This window comes from Thalassophryne amazonica, chromosome 3 (assembly GCF_902500255.1).
Source record: "Thalassophryne amazonica chromosome 3, fThaAma1.1, whole genome shotgun sequence".
Classification (NCBI taxonomy): domain Eukaryota; kingdom Metazoa; phylum Chordata; class Actinopteri; order Batrachoidiformes; family Batrachoididae; genus Thalassophryne; species Thalassophryne amazonica.
The window spans coordinates 125,021,139-125,045,270 of record NC_047105.1 but is presented as its reverse complement, the minus strand read 5'-3'; the positions used below and the strand labels follow the sequence as shown (position 1 = coordinate 125,045,270).

General features: G+C 44.5%; 1 protein-coding gene across 1 annotated transcript in view; it reads right to left on the bottom strand.

The window, feature by feature from the left end:
- Nucleotides 1–24,132, bottom strand: part of LOC117507546 (integrin alpha-5-like) — a 215,658-nt gene that overhangs the window by 157,019 nt on the left and 34,507 nt on the right. Inside the window, exons 3-4 of the mRNA XM_034167411.1 lie at nucleotides 13,932–14,032; nucleotides 7,280–7,403 (exon numbers count right to left, since the gene is read on the bottom strand). Of these exons, the coding sequence (XP_034023302.1) occupies nucleotides 7,280–7,403; nucleotides 13,932–14,032 (225 nt within the window). The remainder of the gene's footprint in view (nucleotides 1–7,279; nucleotides 7,404–13,931; nucleotides 14,033–24,132) is intronic.

Sequence of the window (24,132 nt, the reverse complement as noted above, 5' to 3'; positions counted from 1 at the left end):
GAAGCCTCCTGTACACCACCAACCCTGTTGTGTGGGCCGCTGAAGAGGAGGTACTGCTGGCCCACCACCACCAGAGGGCGCCCTGCTTGGAGTGCGGGCTCCAAGCACGAGAGGGCGCCAGACCTAGAAGAAGTGACAGCTGTCATTCATCCCCTGCACCAGCTGTCACTCGTTCATCATCATCATCACCATAAAAGCCGGACTGCAACTCCACCTCCTCGCCGAGAAATCGACTACCAGTACCAAGAGGATTGGCATTTGGTGTGACAGCGACGGCTTCGCCTCACACCCCATTCTCAGATAAGTGGTTGACCAGGAGCTGCACGAGTGTGTGTGATTTGGAGGTGGAGGTGCTCCCTCCTAACTGTGTTTGGACTGTGAATTACTGAGTGTGCGGACTCACACTCACACATCATATCTCTGCTTTCTGCCAGCAGTACCAGGGTCGACAGCCGAAGACAGAGGCCACCTGGGGACTCGGGACTTGGCGGCTCCGGTGTTCTTCAGACCGTTGGTGGTGGAAGCCATGTGGGACGCGGCTTCTCTCTCATCAGGGGTCTTCTATCTTCGAGCCTGCCCACACGTCACCTGGTGTTTATTGACTGTGAAGATTACTGCACGTTTCGTTGTGTATTATCACAACATTAAATTGTTACCTTTTGGCTTACTCATTGTCCGTTCATTTGCGCCCCCTGTTGTGGGTCCGTGCTACGACACCTTCCCAACAAACCCGTTCACATCTCTAACCATTTTTCCCCACTCGGCGACACACCCGCCGAGGATCAAACTCTGGTTATTGGCAACTCTGTTTTGAGAAATGTGAAGTTAGCGACACCGGCAACCATAGTCAAATGTCTTCTGGGGGCCAGAGCAGGCGTCACTGAAGGAAATTTGAAACTCCTGGCTAAGGCTAAGCGTAAATTTGGTAAGATTGTAATTCACGTCGGCAGTAATGACACCCGGTTATGCCAATCGGAGGTCACTAAAATTAACATTGAATCGGTGTGTAACTTTGCAAAAACAATGTTGGACTCTGTAGTTTTGGGCCCCTCCCCAATCGGACCGGGAGTGACATGTTTAGCCGCATGTTCTCCTTGAATTGCTGGCTGTCTGAGTGGTGTCCGAAAAATGAGGTGGGCTTCATAGACTATTGGCAATGCTTCTGGGGAAAACCTGGTCTTGTTAGGAGAGACGGCATCCATCCCACTTTGGATGGAGCAGCTCTCATCTCTGGAAATCTGGCCAATTTTATTAAACCCTCTAAATCGTGACTATCCAGGGTTGGGACCAGGAAGCAGAGTTGTAGTCTTACACACCTCTCTGCAGCTTCTCTCCCCTTGCCATCCCCCCAATACCCCATCCCCATAGAGACGGTGCCTGCTCCCAGACCACCAATAACCAGCAAAAATCTATTTAAGCATAAAAATTCAAAAAGAAAAAATAATATAGCACCTTCAACTGCACCACAGACTAAAACAGTTAAATGTGGTCTATTATCACTGTGGTCTATGATCACTTCCAAGATGGCGCCACGTGAAGGCGCCCTGGTATTCTGATGCTCCCTGTTTTGTCTGTTTTTGTGCATGAATCGTGTGTCATCGTGTCCCTACACCCGCGAGGAGCTTCTAAACATCAAATCATCAACACCCACGGACATTACGCCAGGTTTTTTAGTGCCTGCAGCTGAACTGGTTCACTTTTTGGCCAAAAAAGTGAGACGACGGCGGAGAGGAAAACGAGCTGGAGCTCTCGTGCACCTCAGACGAAGGGGTACGCGCACGCCCCTACCTGGGATATTTCTCTCCAACGTCTGCTCACTCCACAACAAGATGGATGAGCTGGCACTGCTGATGAAGAGAATAGAGATTTCTCCTCATCTTGTGTACTGTGCTTCACGGAGACGTGGTTAAATGCACAGACACCGGACTGCGCCCTCCAACTAGAGGGATTCCGACTCCTCCGCGCAGACAGAGACCGAGCACTCTCTGGTGGAAAAACTAGAAGGGGAGGACTCTGCTTCTATATCAACAACGCCTGGTGCTCCGATGTAACTGTAATCTCCCAACACTGCTGTCCCTCTCTGGAATATCTCCTCATAAACTGCAGACCGTTCTACTCTCCACGTGAGTTTAACTCTTTCATACTTTGCTCTGTGTATATTCCACCGAGCGCGGATGTGCACGAGGCCGAGCACGCGCTCGCGGATCAGATTATGAGCGTGGAGAGAGACTTTCCGGACTCTCTTGTTGTAATTCTCGGTGATTTTAACAAAGGGAATCTCAGTCAGGAATTGCCAAAATACAAACAGTTTGTTAAATGCCCGACCAGAGAAGGGAGCACGTTAGATCATTGTAACACGACAGTGAGCGGCGCCTACCGCACGGTGGCCCGTGCAGCTTTGGGACTCTCAGATCACGTGATGGTCCACTTGATCCCCACGTACAGACAGAGACTTAAACTCTCTAAACCTGTTGTGAGGACATCTAAAGTGTGGAGCAATGAAGCTGTAGAGGAGCTACGCGCGTGCTTGGCCACCACGGATTGGGATATGTTTGAGGCTTCAACAGAGTCTAGATGACTACACGGACACTGTGACGTCATATATTCATTTCTGTGAAGACAGCATCATCCCACAGCGTACCAGGGTGAGATATTACAACGACAAGCCCTGGTTCACACCTAAACTCCAGCAGCTCCGTCAGCAGAAAGAGGTGGCTTTCAGAGAAGGAGACAGAGACAACTATAGAGGTGCAAAGTACAGATTTAGCAAGGAGGTGGCAAAGGCTAAATCCATGTACAGCTCACATCTGCAGCAAAGGTTCTATGCCAACGACTCGGCCTCTGTGTGGAGGGGGTTGAAAGAGATCACCAACTACAAGCCCAAAGCACCTCGTTCTATTGACAACCTCAAGCTGGCCAACAACCTGAACGTCTTCTATTCACGCTTTGAAGACAAGGACTCACATCTCTCCACCCCCCACACAACTGGATATTCAAACACTCTGGATCTCCCCCCTCTCACTGCTGCCCTCCCCACACCCCCTGTTGCCTTCTTGGTCCAAGAGGAGGACGTGAGGAGACATTTCAAAAGGCTGAATCCACGTAAGGCCCCGGGCCCAGACTGTGTCTCTCCTGCCACCCTGAGACACTGCGCTGATGAGCTGGCCCCAGTCTTCATGGGGATCGTCAATACCTCCCTGGGGTCATGCCATGTTCCAGTTTGTTTCAAGTCCTCAATCATAGTTCCAGTCCCCAAGAAACCACGTGTCACTGGACTTAATGACTACAGGCCTGTGGCTCTCATGTCTGTAGTCATGAAGACCTTCGAACGCCTGGTTTTATCCCACCTGAAGTCCATCACTGACCCCCTCCTGGACCCCCTGCAGTTTGCCTACAGAGCCAACAGGTCTGTAGATGAAGCCATAAACCTGGCCCTGCACTCCATCCTGCAGCACCTGGACTCCCCAGGAACCTACCCTAGGATCCTGTTTGTGGACTTCAGCTCTGCATTCAACACCATCCTTCCAGCTTTGCTCCAGGACAAGCTTTCTCTGTTCCACGTGCCCAACTCCACCTGCAGGTGGATCACAGACTTCCTGACGGACCGGAGTCAGCGTGTGAGGCTGGGAAAAAATGTCTCGAACACTCAGGCTCTCAGCACAGGATCTCCACAGGGCTGTGTCCTTTCCCCTCTGCTCTTCTCCCTCTACACTAACTGCTGCACCTCCAGCCACAACTCTGTAAAGCTCATCAAGTTTACGGACGACACCACCCTCATTGGACTCATTTCGGATGGGGATGAGTCTGCCTACAGGAGGGAGGTGGACCGGCTGGTGACCTGGTGCAGCAGCAACAACTTGGAGCTCAATGCCCAGAAAACAGTGGAGATGATCGTGGACTTCAGGAAAGCCACAGCCCCCCCGCCCTCCCTCGCCCTCACCAACAGCCCCATCACCACTGTGGTCTGTTACCGCTTCCACGGCACCACCATCACCCAGGACCTTAAGTGGGAGTCAACCATCAGCTCCCTCATCAAGAAGGCCCAGCAGAGGATGTATTTCCTGCGGCAGCTGAAGAAGGCCAAGCTGCCTGTCCAGCTGATGGTGCAGTTCTACACGGCCATCATCGAGTCCATCCTCTGCTCCTCCATCACGGTGTGGTACGCCGGGGCCACAGCCAGGGACAGACACAGACTGCAGCGCATTGTGGCCTCTGCTGAGAAGGTGATCGGCTGTAGCCTTCCATCTCTCCACGACCTGCACGTCTCCAGGACTCTGGGCCAAGCAGGTCAGATCACAGCTGACCCTTCTCACCCTGCACACGGTCTGTTCAAACCACTCCCCTGGGGCAGGAGGCTACGGTACATCTGGACCAGAACCTCCCGCCATAAGAACAGTTTCTTCCCCTCTGCCGATAGACTCATGAACACCTCATAACTCAAGTCACCTAAGCTTAACTCTGTCACTTTATCATTTTATCACGGGTCACTTTAGACAACGTACTTTGGTTTTTAATTGCACTCCTCCCACTGCACTGTTTTTTCTGTTTCTCTGTTTTTCTGTTGCACACAGCCTTTCATATTTCATATTTCTTTTTTTTTTATCTTATATTTTATCTTATTTTGACACATATGTTATATTTTATCTTAGCATTTTATCTCTTCTTAATGTTGCACCATTGTACCGAAGCAAATTCCTAGTCTGTGAATCCTGTTCACTGGGAATGGCAATAAACTTCTTCTGATTCTGATTCTGATTAAACATTAGGTCTCTCTCTTCTAAGTCCCTGTTAGTAAATGATATAATAATTGATCAACATATTGATTTATTCTGCCTTACAGAAACCTGGTTACAACAGGATGAATATGTTAGTTTAAATGAGTCAACACCCCCGAGTCACACTAACTGTCAAAATGCTCGAAGCACAGGTCGAGGAGGAGGATTAGCAGCAATCTTCCACTCCAGCTTATTAATTAATCAAAGACCCAGACAGAGCTTTAATTCATTTGAAAGCTTGACTCTTAGTCTTGTCCATCCAAATTGGAAGTCTCAAAATCCAGTTTTATTTGTTATTATCTATCGTCCATCTGGTCGTTACTGTGAGTTTCTCTGTGATTTTTCAGACCTTCTGTCTGACTTAGTGCTGAGCTCAGATAAGATAATTATATAGTGGGTGATTTTAACATCCACATAGATGCTGAGAATGACAGCCTCTACACTGCATTTAATCTATTATTAGACTCAGTTGACTTCGCTCAAAATGTAAATGAGCCCACCCACCACCTTAGCCACACTTTAGATCTTGTTCTGACATATGGCATAGAAATTGAAGACTTAACAGTATTTCCTGAAAACCCCTTTTTGTCTGATCATTTCTTAATAACATTTACATTTACTTTAATGGACTACCCAGCAGTGGGGAATAAGTTTCGTTACAGTAGAGGTCTTTCTGAAAGCGCTGTAACTAGGTTTAAGGATTTGATTCCTTCTTTGTTATGTTCTTCAATGCCATATACCAACACAGTGCAGACAGTGCAGAGTAGCTACCTAAACTCTGTGAATGAGATAGATTATCTCGTCAATAGCTTTACATCCTCATTGAGCACAACTTTGGATGCTGTAGCTCCTCTGAAAAAGAGAGCCTTAAATCAGAAGTGCCTGACTCCGTGGTTTAACCCACAAACTCGCAGCTTAAAGCAGATAACCCGTAAGCTGGAGAGGAAATGGCGTCTCACTAATTTAGAAGATCTTCATTTAGCCTGGAAAAAGAGTCTGTTGCTCTATAAAAAAGCCCTCCGTAAAACTAGGACATCTTACTATTCATCACTAATTGAAGAAAATAAGAACAACCCCAGGTTTCTTTTCAGCACTGTAGCCAGGATGACAAAGAGTCAGAGCTCTATTGAGCTGAGTATTCCTTTAACTTTAACTAGTAATGACTTCATGACTTTCTTTGCAAATAAAATTTTAACTAGTAGAGAAAAAAATTTTCATAACTATCCCAAAGACATATCTTTATGTTCGACTGCTTTCAGTAATGCTGGTATTTGGTTAGACTCTTTCTCTCCGATTGTTCTGAGTTACTTTCATTAGTCACTTCCTCCAAACCATCAACATGTCTATTAGACCCCATTCCTACCAGGCTGCTCAAGGAAGCCCTACCGGTAATTAATGCTTCGATCTTAAATATGATCAATCTATCTTTATTAGTTATCTATGTACCACAGGCTTTTAAGGTGGCAGTAATTAAACCATTACTTAAAAAGCTATCACTTGAGCCAGCTATCTTAGCTAATTATAGGCCAATCTGCAACCTCTCAAAAATTCTTGAAAGGGTAGTTGTAAAACAGCTAACTGATCATCTGCAGAGGAATGGTCTATTTGAAGAGTTTCAGTCAGGTTTTAGAATTCATCATAGTACAGAAACAGCATTAGTGAAGGTTACAAATGATCTTCTTATGGCCTCAGACAGTGGACTCATCTCTGTGCTCGTCCTGTTAGACCTCAGTGCAGCTTTTGATACTGTTGACCATAACATTTTATTACAGAGATTAGAGCATGCCATAGGTATTAAAGGCACTGCGCTGTGGTGGTTTGAATCATATTTATCTAATAGATTACAATTTGTTCATGTAAATGGGGAGTCTTCTTCACGGACTAAGGTTAATTATGGAGTTCCACAAGGTTCTGTGCTAGGACCAATTTTATTCACTTTATACATGCTTCCCTTAGGCAGTATTATTAGAAAGCATTGCTTAAATTTTCATTGTTACGCAGATGATACCCAGCTTTATCTATCCATGAAGCCAGAGGGCACACACCAATTAGTTAAACTGCAGGAATGTCTTACAGACATAAAGACATGGATGACCTCTAATTTCTTGCTTTTAAACTCAGATAAAACTGAAGTTATTGTACTTGGCCCCACAAATCTTAGAAACATGGTGTCTAACCAGATCCTTACTCTGGATGGCATTACCCTGACCTCTAGTAATACTGTGAGAAATCTTGGAGTCATTTTTGATCAGGATATGTCATTCAAAGCGCATATTAAACAAATATGTAGGACTGCCTTTTTGCATTTACGCAATATCTCTAAAATTAAAAAGGTCTTGTCTCAGAGTGATGCTGAAAAACTAATTCATGCATTTATTTCCTCTAGGCTGGACTATTGGCAGCACCATAACAAGTATAGCTGTGTGTCTTTTTTCTTTTTTTTCCCTCCTGTGGCCAAAAATCCCAAAACTTACAGAATGGTAACAGTTAATGCAGAACCTCACCTGTTCGGCAGGGGGCGTATTCTACAAATGTCTTCAGGCTGTCTACGGAGAGGTAGCAGGTTCCTGTCATGTCGGCGAAGGCTGTGTCATGTTCGGTTCTCCAGTAATACCTGGGAGCACAGGCCTGGGATGGAGAGAGACGACAGGACTTCAAGTTTACCATGTGATGAGTGGCAGATCGGCTCTGCTGCACAAACAAGCCTTAATGAGAAAACAAGAGCACTCACTGACGAGTACGACAGTCAATCGGGGAAAAATCTGGACTCAATGCACCCAGTCTTTGTTGTGTCAGTGGAAGATCCCCAAATCACGATCATACATATTTCATAAGTTCTGTTTCTGTGAGAGAAAATATCGACCAAAGCTGCTGGCTGTCGATGCCATTAAAACATGTAGAAACTTGTTAAATTTAGTTAATCATAATGTTATTTTCAGGAATGCACACTGTAAAGAAATCACCAGTGGTGTTTCTCTGGCTGTTAAAATCAAAGAATTATATTACAAGATTATACATAAATCCTGTGATGCTGCTGTGAGTTTGTGTTCATGTTAAAGATATCAGTCAGACCTCCTCTGCTTTCTTTTTGGCAACTGAGACACCGACTAAACTCTTCCCACTCCGCACATCTGGACTTTTGTAGGAGCTGAATGTAAGTGGTTCTTCCTAAATGCTTTGCCTTGTCATCAATCATCACCTGTATATTTTACCTCAGAACTCTATCTGACTCCAGCACGAGCTTTGGTTACGTCTGTTTCCCAAGCACTGGTTGCAAATACTTTTTTCCCTGACTTTCCAGAATCAAACACACAACAGAGGAAAAGGCAAGCAACTGATTAAGAAGTACATCTGATTGCTGAGAAAAAGTTAATGTCTTCCAACCTGCTGCAGTGGTTGTTCAGTAAAATTTCCATATTTAACCACGGCAACACCTTGAATACTGTTCAAAATGTCAACACAGAACTCATCGGTTTAATGGCATAAAATACAAATATCTAATCTGAAACTTGTCTTCTTTTGCAAAACTTGAATAAAGAGCCTCCTCCCCGAACAAAATCAGCAACAGATCAAAATCAAACTAAATTCAGTTATAATTTGGAATCTAGTATAACTGAATACAACCCCAGTTCCACTGAAGTTGGGACGTTGTGTAAAATGTAAATAAAACAGAATACAATGATCTGCAAATCCTCTTCAATCTATATTCAATTGAATACACCACGAAGACAAGATATTTAATGTTCAAACTGATAAACTTTATTGTTTTGTGCAAATATTTGCTCATTTTGAAATGGATGCCTGCAACACGTTTCAAAAAAGCTGGGACAGTGGTATGTTTACCGCTGTGTTACATCACCTTTCCTTCTAACAACACTCAATAAGCGTTTGGGAACTGGGGACACTAATTGTGAGTGTCATGATTAGATATGAAAGGAGCATCCCCTAAAGGCTCAGCCATTCACAAGCAAAGATGGGGTGAGGATCACCACTTTGTGAACTGCATGAAATAATAGTCCAACAGTTTAAGAACAATGTTTCTCAATGTTCAATTGCAAGGAATTTAGGGATTCCATCATCTACAGTCCATAATATAATCAGAAGATTCAGAGAATCTGGACAACCTTCTACACGTAAGCAGCAAGGTTGTACATCCTCCAAAAAGCTGGTCAAAATGATATGAGTATGAATTAGAGGTGGTTTCAGTCATTTCACAGTTGTGCTGGTCTTACCCTAGTCAATCTATTGTTACTATGCAAAAGCATTATATGTGGATAATACTTTACTTCATACAATACCCACTTATGCTACCTGTGTGTTTCCTTGAACAAGATACTTCACCTGCAGTATCTTAGTCCACCGAGCTGTAAATGGGTGCTGACTGTGGCCGGGGAACCATCTATGTTAGACTGATGTCCCGTCCAGGGGGAGTTGTAGACGCTCATCATTCTATAAGCTCAATTCATTCTATAAGCACTCCTATATAGTACTTTTGTTAGTCCAAGGATGTGATTTTAACAGCGGATGTGAAACAGACTCACGCACAGGATACAAGCCCATTTGGGACACGTCTCAGCAAACTATGCTAGTTAAGTAATGGAAAACACCAGTATGCAAAAGGGTTTGGTTTACTGTGTTCTTTATTCATGTGTATGTTGTAGTCTGAATATGATATCAGCCAATCACAGTGGCAGGTGTCCTTCCCGTTAAACTGGACGGCACGAGGCACATCGTGCTGTGGTACTGAAGAAGCACTGACTCACTCATCTTCAACTGCTTACTCTAATTAAGGGTCACAGGGTGCTGGTGTCACAGACCGAACGCCCCCCCCCCCCCCCCCAAAAAAAAAAAATTGGTTCGCCCTGCCTTCACTGCACATGCGTCATTTGGGACCACAGCAGCACACATGAGACTGACTCTCTACACGCAAAGCAATCAAAGGGAATAATTTGATTATTCACCATCAGATGGCAAAGTAAAACTTCTTAAATCATTCTAAAGTCAGTTTTAAGCAGAAACGAGGTGATAATCGATGAGTCGCTACTGATGCTTTGAAATGACAGAGGCGCTTCCTCCATCTTGTATGATGAAATAATGCTGAATTTATGTGGTTTACAGTTTCCAATCCGCCTAACCTGCATGTCTTTGGATATGGGAGGAACCTGCTAGCTAGGTCAAAGCACTTAGTTGGCTAAAATTTTGTGTTACCTGTCTAAAGTTTTTAGCCTGGTACAGAGGAGGCTAATCTTGTTTTAGTCAACAAACTTCAGTGTCTTACATCAAAAAATGGTGGTTATCAGGTATCACTACTTGATGGAACACCCCTACGTTGCTCAAGAACACCTCTATGTTGCTCGTATTCCTAGAAATGCAGAGCTTCCTCCACTTTTGGCCATTGTTGTAGCAGACGACTGCCATGATGCATTCTCACATTAGCCACTGGGTGTCGCTGTTACATAGAGCAGCGTTGTGTGCATAAAAAGGCTTGATGGAAGTGTAGAAGAAGAAACTGAAGAGTGAAACTGCTAGGCAAAGTGATAAGCACGTCGTTCAGCAGTTCGTATGGTCCGTACATGTTAATAAAACCACTTAATGAAACAAAGCCTTGATAGTTCATGACAGCAACAAACTCGGAAGTAAACAAAACTGTCACACATTGGAGCCGTCTCTCGGCAACGGCATGCGTGAGGCTATTATGCCCATGAAAACTGTCGACTAATATAAGATGGCCAATCTACATGTTTAGCCATCGATGTGAAACGGTGATTAGACGGATAATGTTGGACGACTAACTGTAGTTGACTAAGTAAGTTTAATAGACTGAAAGTTTAGACTGCTTTATGAAACCGGGCCCAAGAAACCACACAATAATTGCTTGTTGTTTTGATCACAGAAAAAGACAAATTGTTCAGGTGAGTCAATGATTTAAAAGCTTCCTTATGGCAGACAACATTTCCATGGGCGCAAGTTGGTGGGGGATAGGGGGAACATGTCCCTCCCACCTTTTCAACCAGGGGGGACAGAATATGGTATGTCCCCCCACCTTATGTGTGTACTTGAAACATGCTATGCCAGTCTTATGTGCAAACCATGTCAGTCTTATGTGCAAAACCATGTCAGAATAGTATCTTTGTTTCTGCAAGTTTGTATTTTTAGCAGCATTGACTTGTTTATAACACCGGCTTGTTGTTTGTCACATTCGGAATTTTCTGGGACTGCATTTGCCCAGATTTGAAACCAAAAATAGTTGCCTCTAGGGACTAGTGTCTACACATAAGTATCAATGGACCATATGCTAATTTACTCAATTCTGAAAGTTAGAAAAGGAAATCAGAAAAGCTATCTGGGACCTCAGAAAGCCCATCTGCAATTATTGCTTGATCTCCAAAATCAGTCTATGCAAGCAAAATTATATTCAGTATGAGTGTTGTCATTAGTGCCACTTCGAAAATTAAATTCATGATAAGTAATTTATCTTAAACTTATACTCAACAAAAATATAAATGCAACACTTCTGGTTTTGCTCCCATTTTGTATGAGATGAACTCAAAGATCTAAAACTTTTTCCACATACACAATATCACCATTTCCCTCAAATATTGGTCACAAACCAGTCTAAATCTGTGATAGTGAACACTTCTCCTTTGCTGAGATAATTCATCCCACCTCACAGGTGTGCCATACCAAGATGCTGATTAGACACCATGATTAGTGCACAGGTGTGCCTTAGACTGCCCACAATAAAAAGGCCACTCTGAAAGGTGCAGTTTTGTTTTATTGGGGGGGGGGGATACCAGTCAGTATCTGGTGTGACCACCATCTGCTTCATGCAGTGCAACACATCTCCTTCGCATAGAGTTGATCAAGTTGTCAATTGTGGCCTGTGGAATGTTGGTCCACTCCTCTTCAATGGCTGTGCGAAGTTGCGACGACGAACTGGAGTCAGGTCGAGACCCCGATGAGGACGATGAGCATGCAGATGAGCTTCCCTGAGATGGTTTCTGACAGTTTGTGCAGAAATTCTTTGGTTATGCAAACCGATTGTTCCAGCAGCTGTCCGAGTGGCTGGTCTCAGACGATCTTGGAGGTGAACATGCTGGATGTGGAGGTCCTGGGCTGGTGTGGTTACACGTGGTCTGCGGTTGTGAGGCTGGTTGGATGTACTGCCAAATTCTCTGAAACGCCTTTGGAGACGGCTTATGGTAGAGAAATGAACATTCAATACACGAGCAACAGCTCTGGTTGACATTCCTGCTGTCAGCATGCCAATTGCACGCTCCCTCAAATCTTGCGACATCTGTGGCATTGTGCTGTGTGATAAAACTGCACCTTTCAGAGTGGCCTTTTATTGTGGTCAGTCTAAGGCACACCTGTGCACTAATCATGGTGTCTAATCAGCATCTTGGTATGGCACACCTGTGAGGTGGGATGGATTATCTCAGCAAAGGAGAAGTGCTCACTATCACAGATTTAGACTGGTTTGTGAACAATATTTGAGAGAAATGGTGATATTGTGTATGTGGAAAAAGTTTTAGATCTTTGAGTTCATCTCATACAAAATGCGAGCAAAACCAAAAGTGTTGTGTTTATATTTTTGTTGAGTATATGATCTGTTGTTTTTTCAAACTTATGCAAAAACAAATTTTGAGTAAAAAAAATACAGTATGCGATAGTTAATAATTATTAAGAGCCTGTTCTTTCATATTTATGAATACATTTTTCCACATTGTTTTTTTTTTAATGAAAACTCAACCTATCATTCTTTTTGAGTTCTACACGTGGTGATACCTTATTTACACCAGGATGTTAATAAAATCAATGCTGGCTATTTTCAGAATAAAGTACTTATATCCACAGTTTGCATAAGTCAAATGGTGTCCACTTTATGGTCTTCTCAAAACATTAAAATTACTGTTCTGGATGCTCAGAATGCATCTGAGCTTATCTAGAAACCGTTGGCTTCTGGGGGCAGCTTTAGGCCCCTGCGGGCTTCGCACTTTGTCCCCCCCAATTTCTAGTTCTAAATTGTGCCCTTGGACATTTCTATGAATACCTTTTATGGATGCAGTTAGAGTCAGAGAGAGAAGTCTGTTTATCACCATATATGTAGTTTTTCAACAGATCTTCCAGTCACAGGTGAAGCTGATCACTCCTGATTATCTGGTTTGACGTGACTTTTTGCCTGATAAATAATTTCCAGTGTACAAAAGACACCCTCATCACATTCTGTTCTTTCATTGATTACTGATCCACAATGAATATGATTAGAGAGAGCCAGAGAGAGAGCAAATTTCTTTGTAAAATATGAATTTTCTTTCCCTCCCTCCTCTGCCCTTCATTTTTTATCTTTCTTTCACTGTTTCAGGTAAGTGGTGATGATATGTGCAGGCAGAGCATATGTGTGTTGTGAAGCCACTTATGTCAGGTACTGTTTGTGTGACCGGAGACCGTGCTGAACTTCAGATAAGGTTTTTGGTGGTCAAAGACACCAACATTCTTTGGTGACAGAGGATATCACTGCACCCTCTCTGCACCCAACCACACATTATTTTTAGATCAGCACGCCCACAGGAGCACAGCTGGTATTGTTACTTAGAAGACATGGATGCCAGGTGTGAAAATGATAACCGCATTGGGTTTGCACTGCTTTGTGACAGGTTAAAGGTAAGACTCATTCGGCTATTAACTAACAATAACTAACAGGATGTTAGTTATTGTTAGTTAATAATAAATGTTTTAAAATTTTACTTTTGAAATGATCCTTTTAAGACTCATCACCGGTCATCAGTGGATATTTTCGATGTGTTCAGCGTCACAGCTTTACTCTGTTCTACACGTTAAAAATACCAAAGATAATCTTAAGCACAGAGAGCAAACATCAGTCTGTCATGTTTGATAAAGTTCCTGAATATGAAGCAACACTACACAGGGTCCGTTCCACCAGATTGCAAAACTTTTGCTTTAAGATTGCAAAACTGAAGAAAATAATTCAGAACACATTCATTCATGATACCAATAAATCTACTGGTGTTGTGGAATGTGTTATTAAATATTTTGCCAACAACACATCAATTAAAACAAATTACAAGCCTGACATCACAAAGCTTAATGTCGGCATATTATCCAAACTACAAACCAAATTAAAAGCATTCTTACCAGAGTGCTGTTACCATGGGAACGCACGGTAGCTCCAAACCACTGATGGGACTTGAACTCAACCTGAGTGCTGACATTATTTATATAAAAATGCCGATCACCTAGAAGGGCACAGAAGAGAAGAACATATTTAAAGGATATTTACACAAAGTAGGAAACATGAACTTTTTTTGATGGTTAGAAGTCACTACATGATGCAAAATAAACATTTGCAATGTCAGAAGTTGCTATTTTAACTTAGATACTCTTTTTTCTCAGCTCTCTGTCATCAGTATTTGATTTTTGTGCTGTCAGTGCTGCATGTGAGTGTTCACCACATGTTCTTGGCCTTTTACTTGGATATTTTATGGGCTGCTTGACTGAATCTGTAGTCTTAATCCATCCACTATACTGGAGCAGACATCAAACAGCTCAGAGGGACTTGGACCTTGTTATTACTGTAACCTGAATGGCTGTACTTCATTGTCAGGGTCTTTCTTAAGAAGATGCCCTGGCAGTACAGTGAACAGTAACGAAGAGGGAGGCAGAGTGGTAGGTCAGGATATTTAGTTAAAACTATAAAGTACTTTGATTTTGCAGTTTTAGAATCAGTGCCAGTTACGTCATGGTCAACGACCAGCGCAGACTGGTTTCATGCCAACAAAGTCAACCAACAAGTTAATGAACCTCCTGAAATCCCAGTATATTTTCGTAAAATGTTTAATTTGTTTGGGCAAGATGATTTGGCTAGCACAATGGTACAGTTTTGTTTTACACTTTTTACTATTTTAATTCATTTTATTAGGAAACGGAGCGTGCTGCGGCCTCAACTTTACCTAAATTCTGGGTCTTTCAGTGAAGCTTCGGGCTAGTGGCCGGCGATCACCTTAGTATTTCTTCTGTTTTTGTTGTTGATTAATGCTGGCAAATTATACAGTATTTCTTGTCTTTCTGATGCCTGATTCTGTTTTTTTTTTCTCTGTTTAAGGTGCAGCTCCATCCAGAGATGGGAGTTGTATTTGTGTTGGCGACCCTCCTGTCCTGTGCACCAACAGCATTTCTTTCATATTCGTCTGTGAACTGCTCTGTGAATTGTTCTGTAATTTATGTCTGTAGCATGGCTCAAGCAGAGGGTCACCCCTTTGAGTCTGGTCTGCTTGAGGTTTCTTCCTCAGAGGGAGTTTTTCCTTACCACTGTTGCTCTGGGGGTTAGTAAGGTTAAACTTTACTTGTGTGAAGTGCCTTGAGGCAACTCTATTGTGATTTGGCACTATATAAATGAAAATAAATTGAAATTGAAATTGAGGATACACTACCAAAGAGTTTCACCTGGAACAACTGCTAATAGATACTACATCTGTTTTATCACAACCACTTTGCAACATACTGAGTCACACATCATGTCCTGGATAAAACAATATCGTAAACCGTCTGGAGGCAATTGCAGTATTTGCTGAGACGTTTGTAGCTGAAGCACAAGCGCTGTTGGACGAAAAGCTTGACAAATTTCTATCGCAATTTATTGTTGGACAGAGGAAAGCAGACGGCAGTTTGTACACGAAAAAGTCAGTGCGCGGCATCAGCTATGGGCTACATCATCAGGATTGTTTTTGACTGTTTTTGCAAGTTGACTGGGAACAGTTTTGGACTGGATTGCTATTTAAAGTTCGTGTTGAACTGTTTTACTCTTGTTTATAAATTAATAAAATATCACATGACAAGGATCTATTTTAGGCGTTATATAAAACAAATAATGAATGATTTTTTTTCATTCGTGTAATGGAAAGAATATTTAATGCGAGTTTACCTCATGAAATATTCTTCCCATTGCAGTAGTAAGCATTCATTATTTGTATAATACAGTATATATATATATATATATAGATATATATGCCAGTAAAAATCCGACTGATGTGAATATCTGATGTGAACCCGATTCCATGCTGCAAGTCTCGACAGCTAAAGATCAATGGAATCCTTTTCTTTTTTCAAAAGTTCTTTCAAGCCTCATTTGTAGGCACTTTGAAATGCAATTCAAATCATATTTTTACAAATGCATTTCTTGTCTAAACACTAAGATCAGATTCTGACTGTTTTGTTACATCTGTAACTTTAAACACAACATAAAGATCCCCATGTGAGGTACACACACACACGCACGCACGCAAGCACACACACGCGCGCACACACACCTGTAAAATCACCTCCAAAGAGACTGCTCTAATGCCTCACAGCACCTGAAACAACACTACATGATGTGTCACACGTGCATTTATTTACACAGCAGCATTTCAGCTGCTGCTCAACCTGTCCACATCATTTGCATTTGTTAATACCCCCCCCCCCCCCCCACACACACACACACACACACACACATGGCACACACGACGATAGCTGAATGAAGGAAAAAAGTGACAAAGTCACAAATCGTCGATGAATAGATGAATGATCCGGCACTTTTCCCATCACTGAAAAGCCTGTGAATCAAGACCGCAAAAAGGAACGAAACAAAACCAAAACTAACGAAAGAAAAATTAAGCGAATTTTGACCTTGATCCTTTAAACAAAATCAAAACAAAACATTTATGATGATGTGACTGACCCCGGGTATAAGACTGGGTGCAGCCAGCCGTCCTCATGTCTGCAGCACTTGCAGGTGCAGGATTTAGTTGTCTTGACAATGTGTGCACACGCATGCCAGCCACAAATGGCTGGAGCATGCATAAATAGTTAAAGTTAGTTGATGAAACCTTCTTTCCACTTTTGTTTCTGTATGAAAATGATGCTTTTCGTCCCACACATGGACGAGTCATCAGCGATACGAGGATGTTACATTCAGCTCGTCTGAGCTTTAGTTATTGATCTGTTCAGATATTGTTAAGGTTTGTGCAACACATGGGACTTGGGAGGCTGGATGAAGCTGGACGACAGTCAGATGGAACACTGACGGTACGGGAACTACGCAGACGTTGAGGAACCATCAAGACAGAAAGCAAAATGGAATACAGAAGAAATGAAGTTGTGGTTGGGATTCATTCACATTTTTCAACAGTTTGAAAATTCTGACAGCCACAGGAATAAAGCTGGATGACATATTCTATTTCTACCTCACTTTCTTATTTTATTGTATTGTTACAAGTATTATTATTATTGCTTACCCTTGCACACGCCGTTTGATGCACATTTTCCTCTACTCGCACCCATCTCGTGTACGTAATGTGAATTTCTCCACTGTGAGATCAATAAAGTCTTATTTAAACAATGTCTCCGAAAGTCAACATAAGTCCAGATTTCTTGTTTCATTTTGGCTTCGGTGTCCTTCGTTAGTGCCGTGAGACCGCGGTTTAAGCCTTTAATTACATACTGCATTTTGTATGACAGTTTCTTGACCTTTATGGTGCACATTCACTTTTATTATTATTCAGGGAAGGTGTGGTTGCCAAGCAGTTTTTGTGCTCCTTTCCAGAGTGGGAGGTTGTCAGGTCAATGCCAGCCCTGCCCCTTCTCATGTGGAGTCGTGTCTGGAAGAGCATTCAGTGTAGAACTTGCGCCAAATAAACATGCAGATCTCTCTCTGATCTGCTGTGGTGACAAAATGGGAGAAGTTTACAAAACTGACTACGCAGTTTTATTTTTTTCTAATCAAACTGTCACCCGACCATTGAGAACAGCAGATTCAACAAGTACATTTTGAAGCGGTGTTTCCCATACGGAGGCTCTACTCGAGCAGCCAGCTGAAAAATATCAATTCCACTTTTTTTTTCCAGTCAGCGATGTCATTTTAAAGCGCTCACAGATCATCCCGCCCTCCAGCTCCACACAACTCGTCACACACCTGTGCATCACGCAACGTGTAGCAGCTCTGCATCAGCTCTGCATCAGCTCTGCATCAGCAATTTACTTCCAGATTTTTTTCATCCTCCATTGGATTCACATATTACAGATGTTGTTTGAAGGAAGATAAGTGTTGAAAGTGTTTTGACTGTAGAATTTACTGGCTTTAACTAAGTGGTAAGTTTCAGTGGGTACAGATAAGGCACATCTGGAAGAAGAAAAAGTTGCAATTTCTTCACTGGCCAATTGAGGTTGGCTCCAAAAGTTCTGATTGAAGTCCATGTTAAAATGTCCAATTTTATAGCAGAAATAAATATGTTTACAGCCTGATACAAAAAAATGGGTTTTGTCTATATAGATAGATTCCTCCCCTCCATGACAACTCGGGGGGGAATTTTTTTTTTTAGCTTTTTAGTTTTGAAACATTTTAAGCCATAAACGTATGCATGATAAGGGGCGTGGCCACTTGGAGTGACAGTGGCTGAGCTGAGTTCCGACTCTCAAAATATCAATGTCCGCTTGATGTGGCTGCTAGCTGTTAGCGGGGGGGGGGGGGTGCCCTGCTTCTCACGAAGTGAGCTGAATACCATCTCAGCATCTCCATGATGAGACACAAGCTCGTCATGAATCAAGTTCAAAGTCTCCTGGCAACACCCTCACTCAAAACAGAGGCACCTGCTCGACTACATCATCGTCCAAATGCACGACTACAAAGATGTCCAGTCCACCAAGACAATGACTGGTGCAGATGACTGGTGGACAGACCATGGTCTGATCTGCTCCAGGATCCAGCTGAACATCCACCTCCAGAACAGGCCTGGACAAAGCAAAACCGTCAGAAGGTTCAACACTGATAAAGCAGAGATTGAACTATGCTTGATGAAAAGGTCCTCCATCCCGGCTCCTAAATACTGGGAGGAGTGAAATGCACTTATATTGTTGTGTGGGCCGCTGAAGAGGAGGTACTGTTGGCCCACTACCAAAGGGCGCCCTGCCTGAAGTGCGGGCTTCAGGCACGAGAGGGCGCTGCCGCCTCACAGGAACAGCCGAGGTGACAGCTGTCACTCATCAACTATGACAGCTGTCACCAATCACCAGGTCTTCAACCACGCACACAAAAGCCGGACGACATCTCCACCTCGTCGCCGAGATATCGTCTACCTCTATGGTAAATTCTCAGCCGTTTTGACTATGCCGTTACGCACGTAATTCCTTTCTGAGTGTTTGCAGAAGTTGCTGTAGCTGCTGTCTGCTGGGTGCAGCGTTTTGTGGTTCCGTGAAAGTGATGTTCTTGATTGTAATCCAAATTCTGCATTTGTCTGTATTCTCGTGTGCGTTTTTCACAACAGTAAAGTGTTGTATTTTTGGCTCATCTATTGTCCGCTCATTTACGCCCCCTGTTGTGGGTCCGTGTCACTACACTTTCTCAACAGGATATCTCGGCCATCGTCATGGATCCTGAGGGGCGTCAACCATCTGTTGAACAGCCAATGGAAGAGCAAGGTGCACAGGCATCTGCAGGAGGCGTGTTAGGTGAGTTGCAGCAAATCCTCACCACCTTTACTGCTTGGTTGGATCTAATGACCGAGCAGAACGTCATCCTCAATCGCCGGATGGAGGCTCTCACCGCGCAGGTGGAAGTGCGCGCTCAGGGCGCTGCTGCAGCTCCTCCTGCTGACCCGGTGCCGAATATAGACATTTCACTGGTCATTCAACGAACCCCCCCACCATCCCCTGAAGCATACATAAGTCCCCCAGAGCCGTACGGAGGTTGTGTGGAGACGTGCACAGACTTTTTAATGCAGTGTTCGCTCGTCTTTTCACAGCGTCCCATGATGTACGCGTCCGATGCCAGTAGGGTGGCTTATGTGATTAATCTGCTTCGAGGTGAGGCACGCGCCTGGGCTACGGCGCTGTGGGAGCAGAATTCACGGCTCCTTACCTCTTATACTGGGTTTGTGAGGGAGTTCAGAACAGTATTTGATAACCCAAACAGAGGCGAGACTGCTTCAACAGCACTGCTGTCAATGAGACAGGGGCATCGGAGTGCAGCAGAGTATGCGGTCGACGTCCGCATCGCGGCTGCGAGGTCCGGCTGGAATACCGCTGCACGAAGGAGCATCTGGTGGCTAAGGATGAGCCGCAGGATTTAGATGGGCTTATTGATCTGGTCATACGATTAGACAATCAGTTAGAGGAACGCCGTCGGGAGCGAGATGAAGGGCGTGGTCGGGTACGCGCCGTCCCTCTCCCTTCCGGTTCCGAAAAGGTACCGCCCTCCCCACGCTCCACTGCCTCAGCGCTCCGTTTGGCGACAGCTCCCCCTGCTGACGATGCTATGGACACGAGCAGGGCTAAAGTCAGAGCCACTAACAGACAAAGGAGACTGGTCCGCAGAGAGTGCTTTATCTGCGGCTCAAACGAGCATCAGCAGAGAGACTGCCCCAAACGGTTAAACACCAACGCCCACTCTTAGAAACTGGGCTAAGGGTGGGCCAAGAAATACACGTGGGACAAACCCGTCTTTCTGCACGACTCCCAGTTACGATCCTGAGTGGGGATCTAACCCTTCAGGCCCCCGCACTGGTGGACACGGGATCAGAAGGGAATCTGCTGGACAGCAGATGGGCAAGGGAGGTAGGGCTCCCTCTGGTGGCGCTTCCTTCGACATTGAAGGTGCAGGCACTAGATGGCACCCTTCTCCCTTTAATCACACACAAGACACTGCCAGTAACTTTGGTAGTGTCTGGGAATCATCGGGAGGAGATCGAGTTTTATGTGACTCCTTCTACCTCCCGCGTGATTTTGGGCTTCCCTTGGATGATCAAACACAACCCCCGGATTGATTGGCCATCTGGGGTTGTGGCTCAGTGGAGCGAAACCTGTCACCGGGAATGTCTAGGATCCTCAGTTCCGCCCGGTTTGACCGCTAACGAGGAGGTTAAAGTCCCCCCAATCTTGCGGCAGTGCCTGAGGAGTACCACGATCTCGCTGACGTCTTCAGCAAAGATCTGGCACTCACGCTTCCCCCACACCGTCCGTACGATTGCGCCATTGATTTGATCCCGGGCACTGAGTATCCGTCCAGCAGGCTGTACAACCGCTCACGTCCTGAGCGCGAATCAATGGAGACCTACATCCGGGACTCGTTAGCTGCCAGGTTGATCCAGAACTCCACCTCCCCGATGGGTGCAGGTTTCTTTTTTGTGGGCAAGAAAGACGGCGGCCTCCGTCCATGCATTGACTACAGGGGACTGAACGAGATCACGGTCCGCAACCGGTACCCTCTACCCCTGTTAGATTCGGTGTTCACGCCCCTGCATGGAGCCCAAATATTCACAAAACTCTATCTTAGGAACGCGTACCACCTGGTTCGGATCCGGAAGGGAGACGAGTGGAAGACGGCATTCAACACCCCATTAGGTCACTTTGAGTACCTGGTCATGCCGTTCGGCCTCACCAATGCCCCCGCGACATTTCAGGCTTTGGTAAATGACGTCTTGCTGGACTTCCTGCACCGATTCGTCTTCGTATACCTAGACAATATTCTCATTTTTTCCCCGGATCCTGAGACCCATGTCCAGCATGTACGTCAGGTCCTGCAGCGGTTGTTGGAGAACCGGCTGTTTGTGAAGGGCGAGAAGTGTGAGTTCCACTGCACTTCTTTGTCCTTCCTGGGGTTCATAATCTCCTCCAACTCCATCGCCCCTGATCCGGCCAAGGTCGCGGCGGTGAGACTGGCCCCAACCGACAAGCCGTAGGAAGCTGCAACAGTTCCTCAGCTTTGCGAATTTCTACAGGAGGTTCATAACCTACCGCCCCGGGACCAAGAACCAAAGATCGGATGCTCTGTCCCGGGTTCACGAAGTCGAAGTCAAAACCGAGCTGTCGGATCCGCCGGAATTCATTCTACCTGAGCCCACTACCGTGGCCACCCTCACCTGGGACGTGGAGAAGACCGTCCGGAAGGCCCTGGCATGGAACCCAGACCCAGGTAAAGGACCGAAGAACCGCCTCTACGTCCCACCAGAGGCCAGAGCTGCCGTCCTGGACTTCTGTCACGGTTCCAAACTCTCCTGCCATCCGGGGGTGCGAAGGACCGTAGCAGTGGTCCGGCAGCGCTTCTGGTGGGCGTCCATGGAAGCCGACGTCCGGGACTATGTCCAGGCCTGCACCACCTGCACCAGGGGAAAAGCTGACCACCAACGGGCACAGGGACTCCTCCAACCGTTACCTGTGCCCCATCGCCCCTGGTCCCACATCGGCCTGGACTTCGTCACGGGCCTCCCGCCGTCCCGGGACATGACTACCATCCTCACGATAGTGGACCGATTCTCCAAGGCGGCCCACTTCATGGCCCTCCTCGAGCCTACCTACACATCACGTTGTACAGTTTGATTGTGATCCAAATTTTGCATTTGTCTGTATTCTCGTGTGCGTTTTTCACAACAGTAAAGTGTTGTATTTTTGGCTCATGTATTGTCTGCTCATTTACGCCCCCAGTTGTGGGTCCGTGTCACTACACTTTCCCAACATATATGACTGAAATTCATGTATGCATGTACTGTAGGTATTGATATATGCTAACAGTTTTAGCAATTTTAGTAGCTATCAGTAGCCTGAGGTGTTGGCTTCCATTAATGCACAATTATTGAGAAAATAAGCAGCTAATAACTTTTAATGCCCACAACAAAGCAAATCGTTATGAAAACCGCTGTGCAGTCCCCAAAAATATGATTTAATAAACACTCATACCAAGGTTTGCATGTGAGCTTAGCTCATTCGGACCCAAAGGCAGAAACGTATTCAGGCTTCTTTCGTCAGAGAGCAGAGCCGCCGTCATGCTGCACCACCACGTGCAGCGCCACCTACTGCCACAATCAAATTCTCAAACTGTGGGACACACTGCTGACATGTCAATGAAATCATAAGGGAACAAACAAGGACACGTAACAAAGCAGGAACCAGTTTTAAACTTTGGGAATTGCTGAATTACATTTCATGTTTGAGTGTAAATACTGTCAAATTAAAGGTGACGGTCCACAATTTGATCTTATATTCATCATTTTTATTTTTCAACTGTAATAGTATACTGCACTGGACAAATAAACAATGTCCAAATGCCATGTCTGGTTAATGGAGTCTGGACTGCGTCCTCCTTGAACACGCTGTGCACCCTGAGGGGCTGTAATTGCAAAAATAAGCCTTGAAACATCACTGCAAAAGCTTGAGTCATTGTGTGTTTATTTGTGTGAGTGTGTGTGTGAGACAGAACTTGTGGTTTTGCTTGCATTCAGAGACAGCGTGTGCATGTAAACAGTTTATGTGGACAAAGTCTGTCTCAGCTCACCATCTGAGTGTGTGTACGTCAATGGATGTCAGCGTGTGAGGCACGTTGACCCTGTGATCTTTAATCTGTGAGTTTTATCGCTTCCTACGGCTGTGATGGGGGCAGCCCAGGTACTCTGGGGTCTTTGTCCCGTAATGACTCTGTCCTAATTAAAGAGCTCTCATAACACCGGGTTAAAGCTCACAGGAAATCATAGCACAGCGGATACAATCAGACACAAGGAGTGGAGCCTGAGACAGACTCAGCCATAGGGATGGGTATTGGTAAGAGTTTATCGATATCGATATCATTATCGATTCCGCTTATCGATCCAATTCCTTAATGATTCCCTTATTGATACCTCTTGTGAATTTTCTGTGTACTAAAAGTAGGCTTTACAGGTTTTCTATGTCAACAACATTTTATTGAGTCTTAACGTAACCAATTATGAAATTGGTCACTGGATCCTTAAACTCTGGACTTAAATAAACTCTACATGGTGGATCCCTGATCTCTGGACATAAATAGAAATAAAATCTGTAGTTTTTTTGTCAAAAGCATTTCCTTTCAGACATTATTGGCATGAATGTCTTTCCATACCTCTGAGCTGAGCTCAACCAGCTGTGCTGCTTGTCAGGATGAAATTCATAAAGAATGCAGGACGTTTCATTTTGGGAGGAAAAAACATTTTAGTCGATTGTAGTTTATTGTCAGTATTCCAGCGTTTGGAAAGAGGTGTCATTTTATTTAAAACGGTGATTCGCTTTGAAGTTATTTATTCCGACCGGACTCTGTCTCGGCAGAGAGCCATGCAGCATTTGGAGCTGTGCCAACGGAACGGAGGACGATTCTTGTTTCTTGACTGCAACAAGACAAGAGTTCCAGTTAGTGACTTATTCCACACAAAAGTGACTCACGATTGACATATTTTAATGACTTTGAGAGGGGTAAAGAAGCACTGCTTCATTGGTTCACGCTTCAAAGTGGAGTCACGCCACAGAAACAGTTGATTAGAGACCCACTGCAAGGTCTGTAATCAATGTAGAGGAATGATCATTT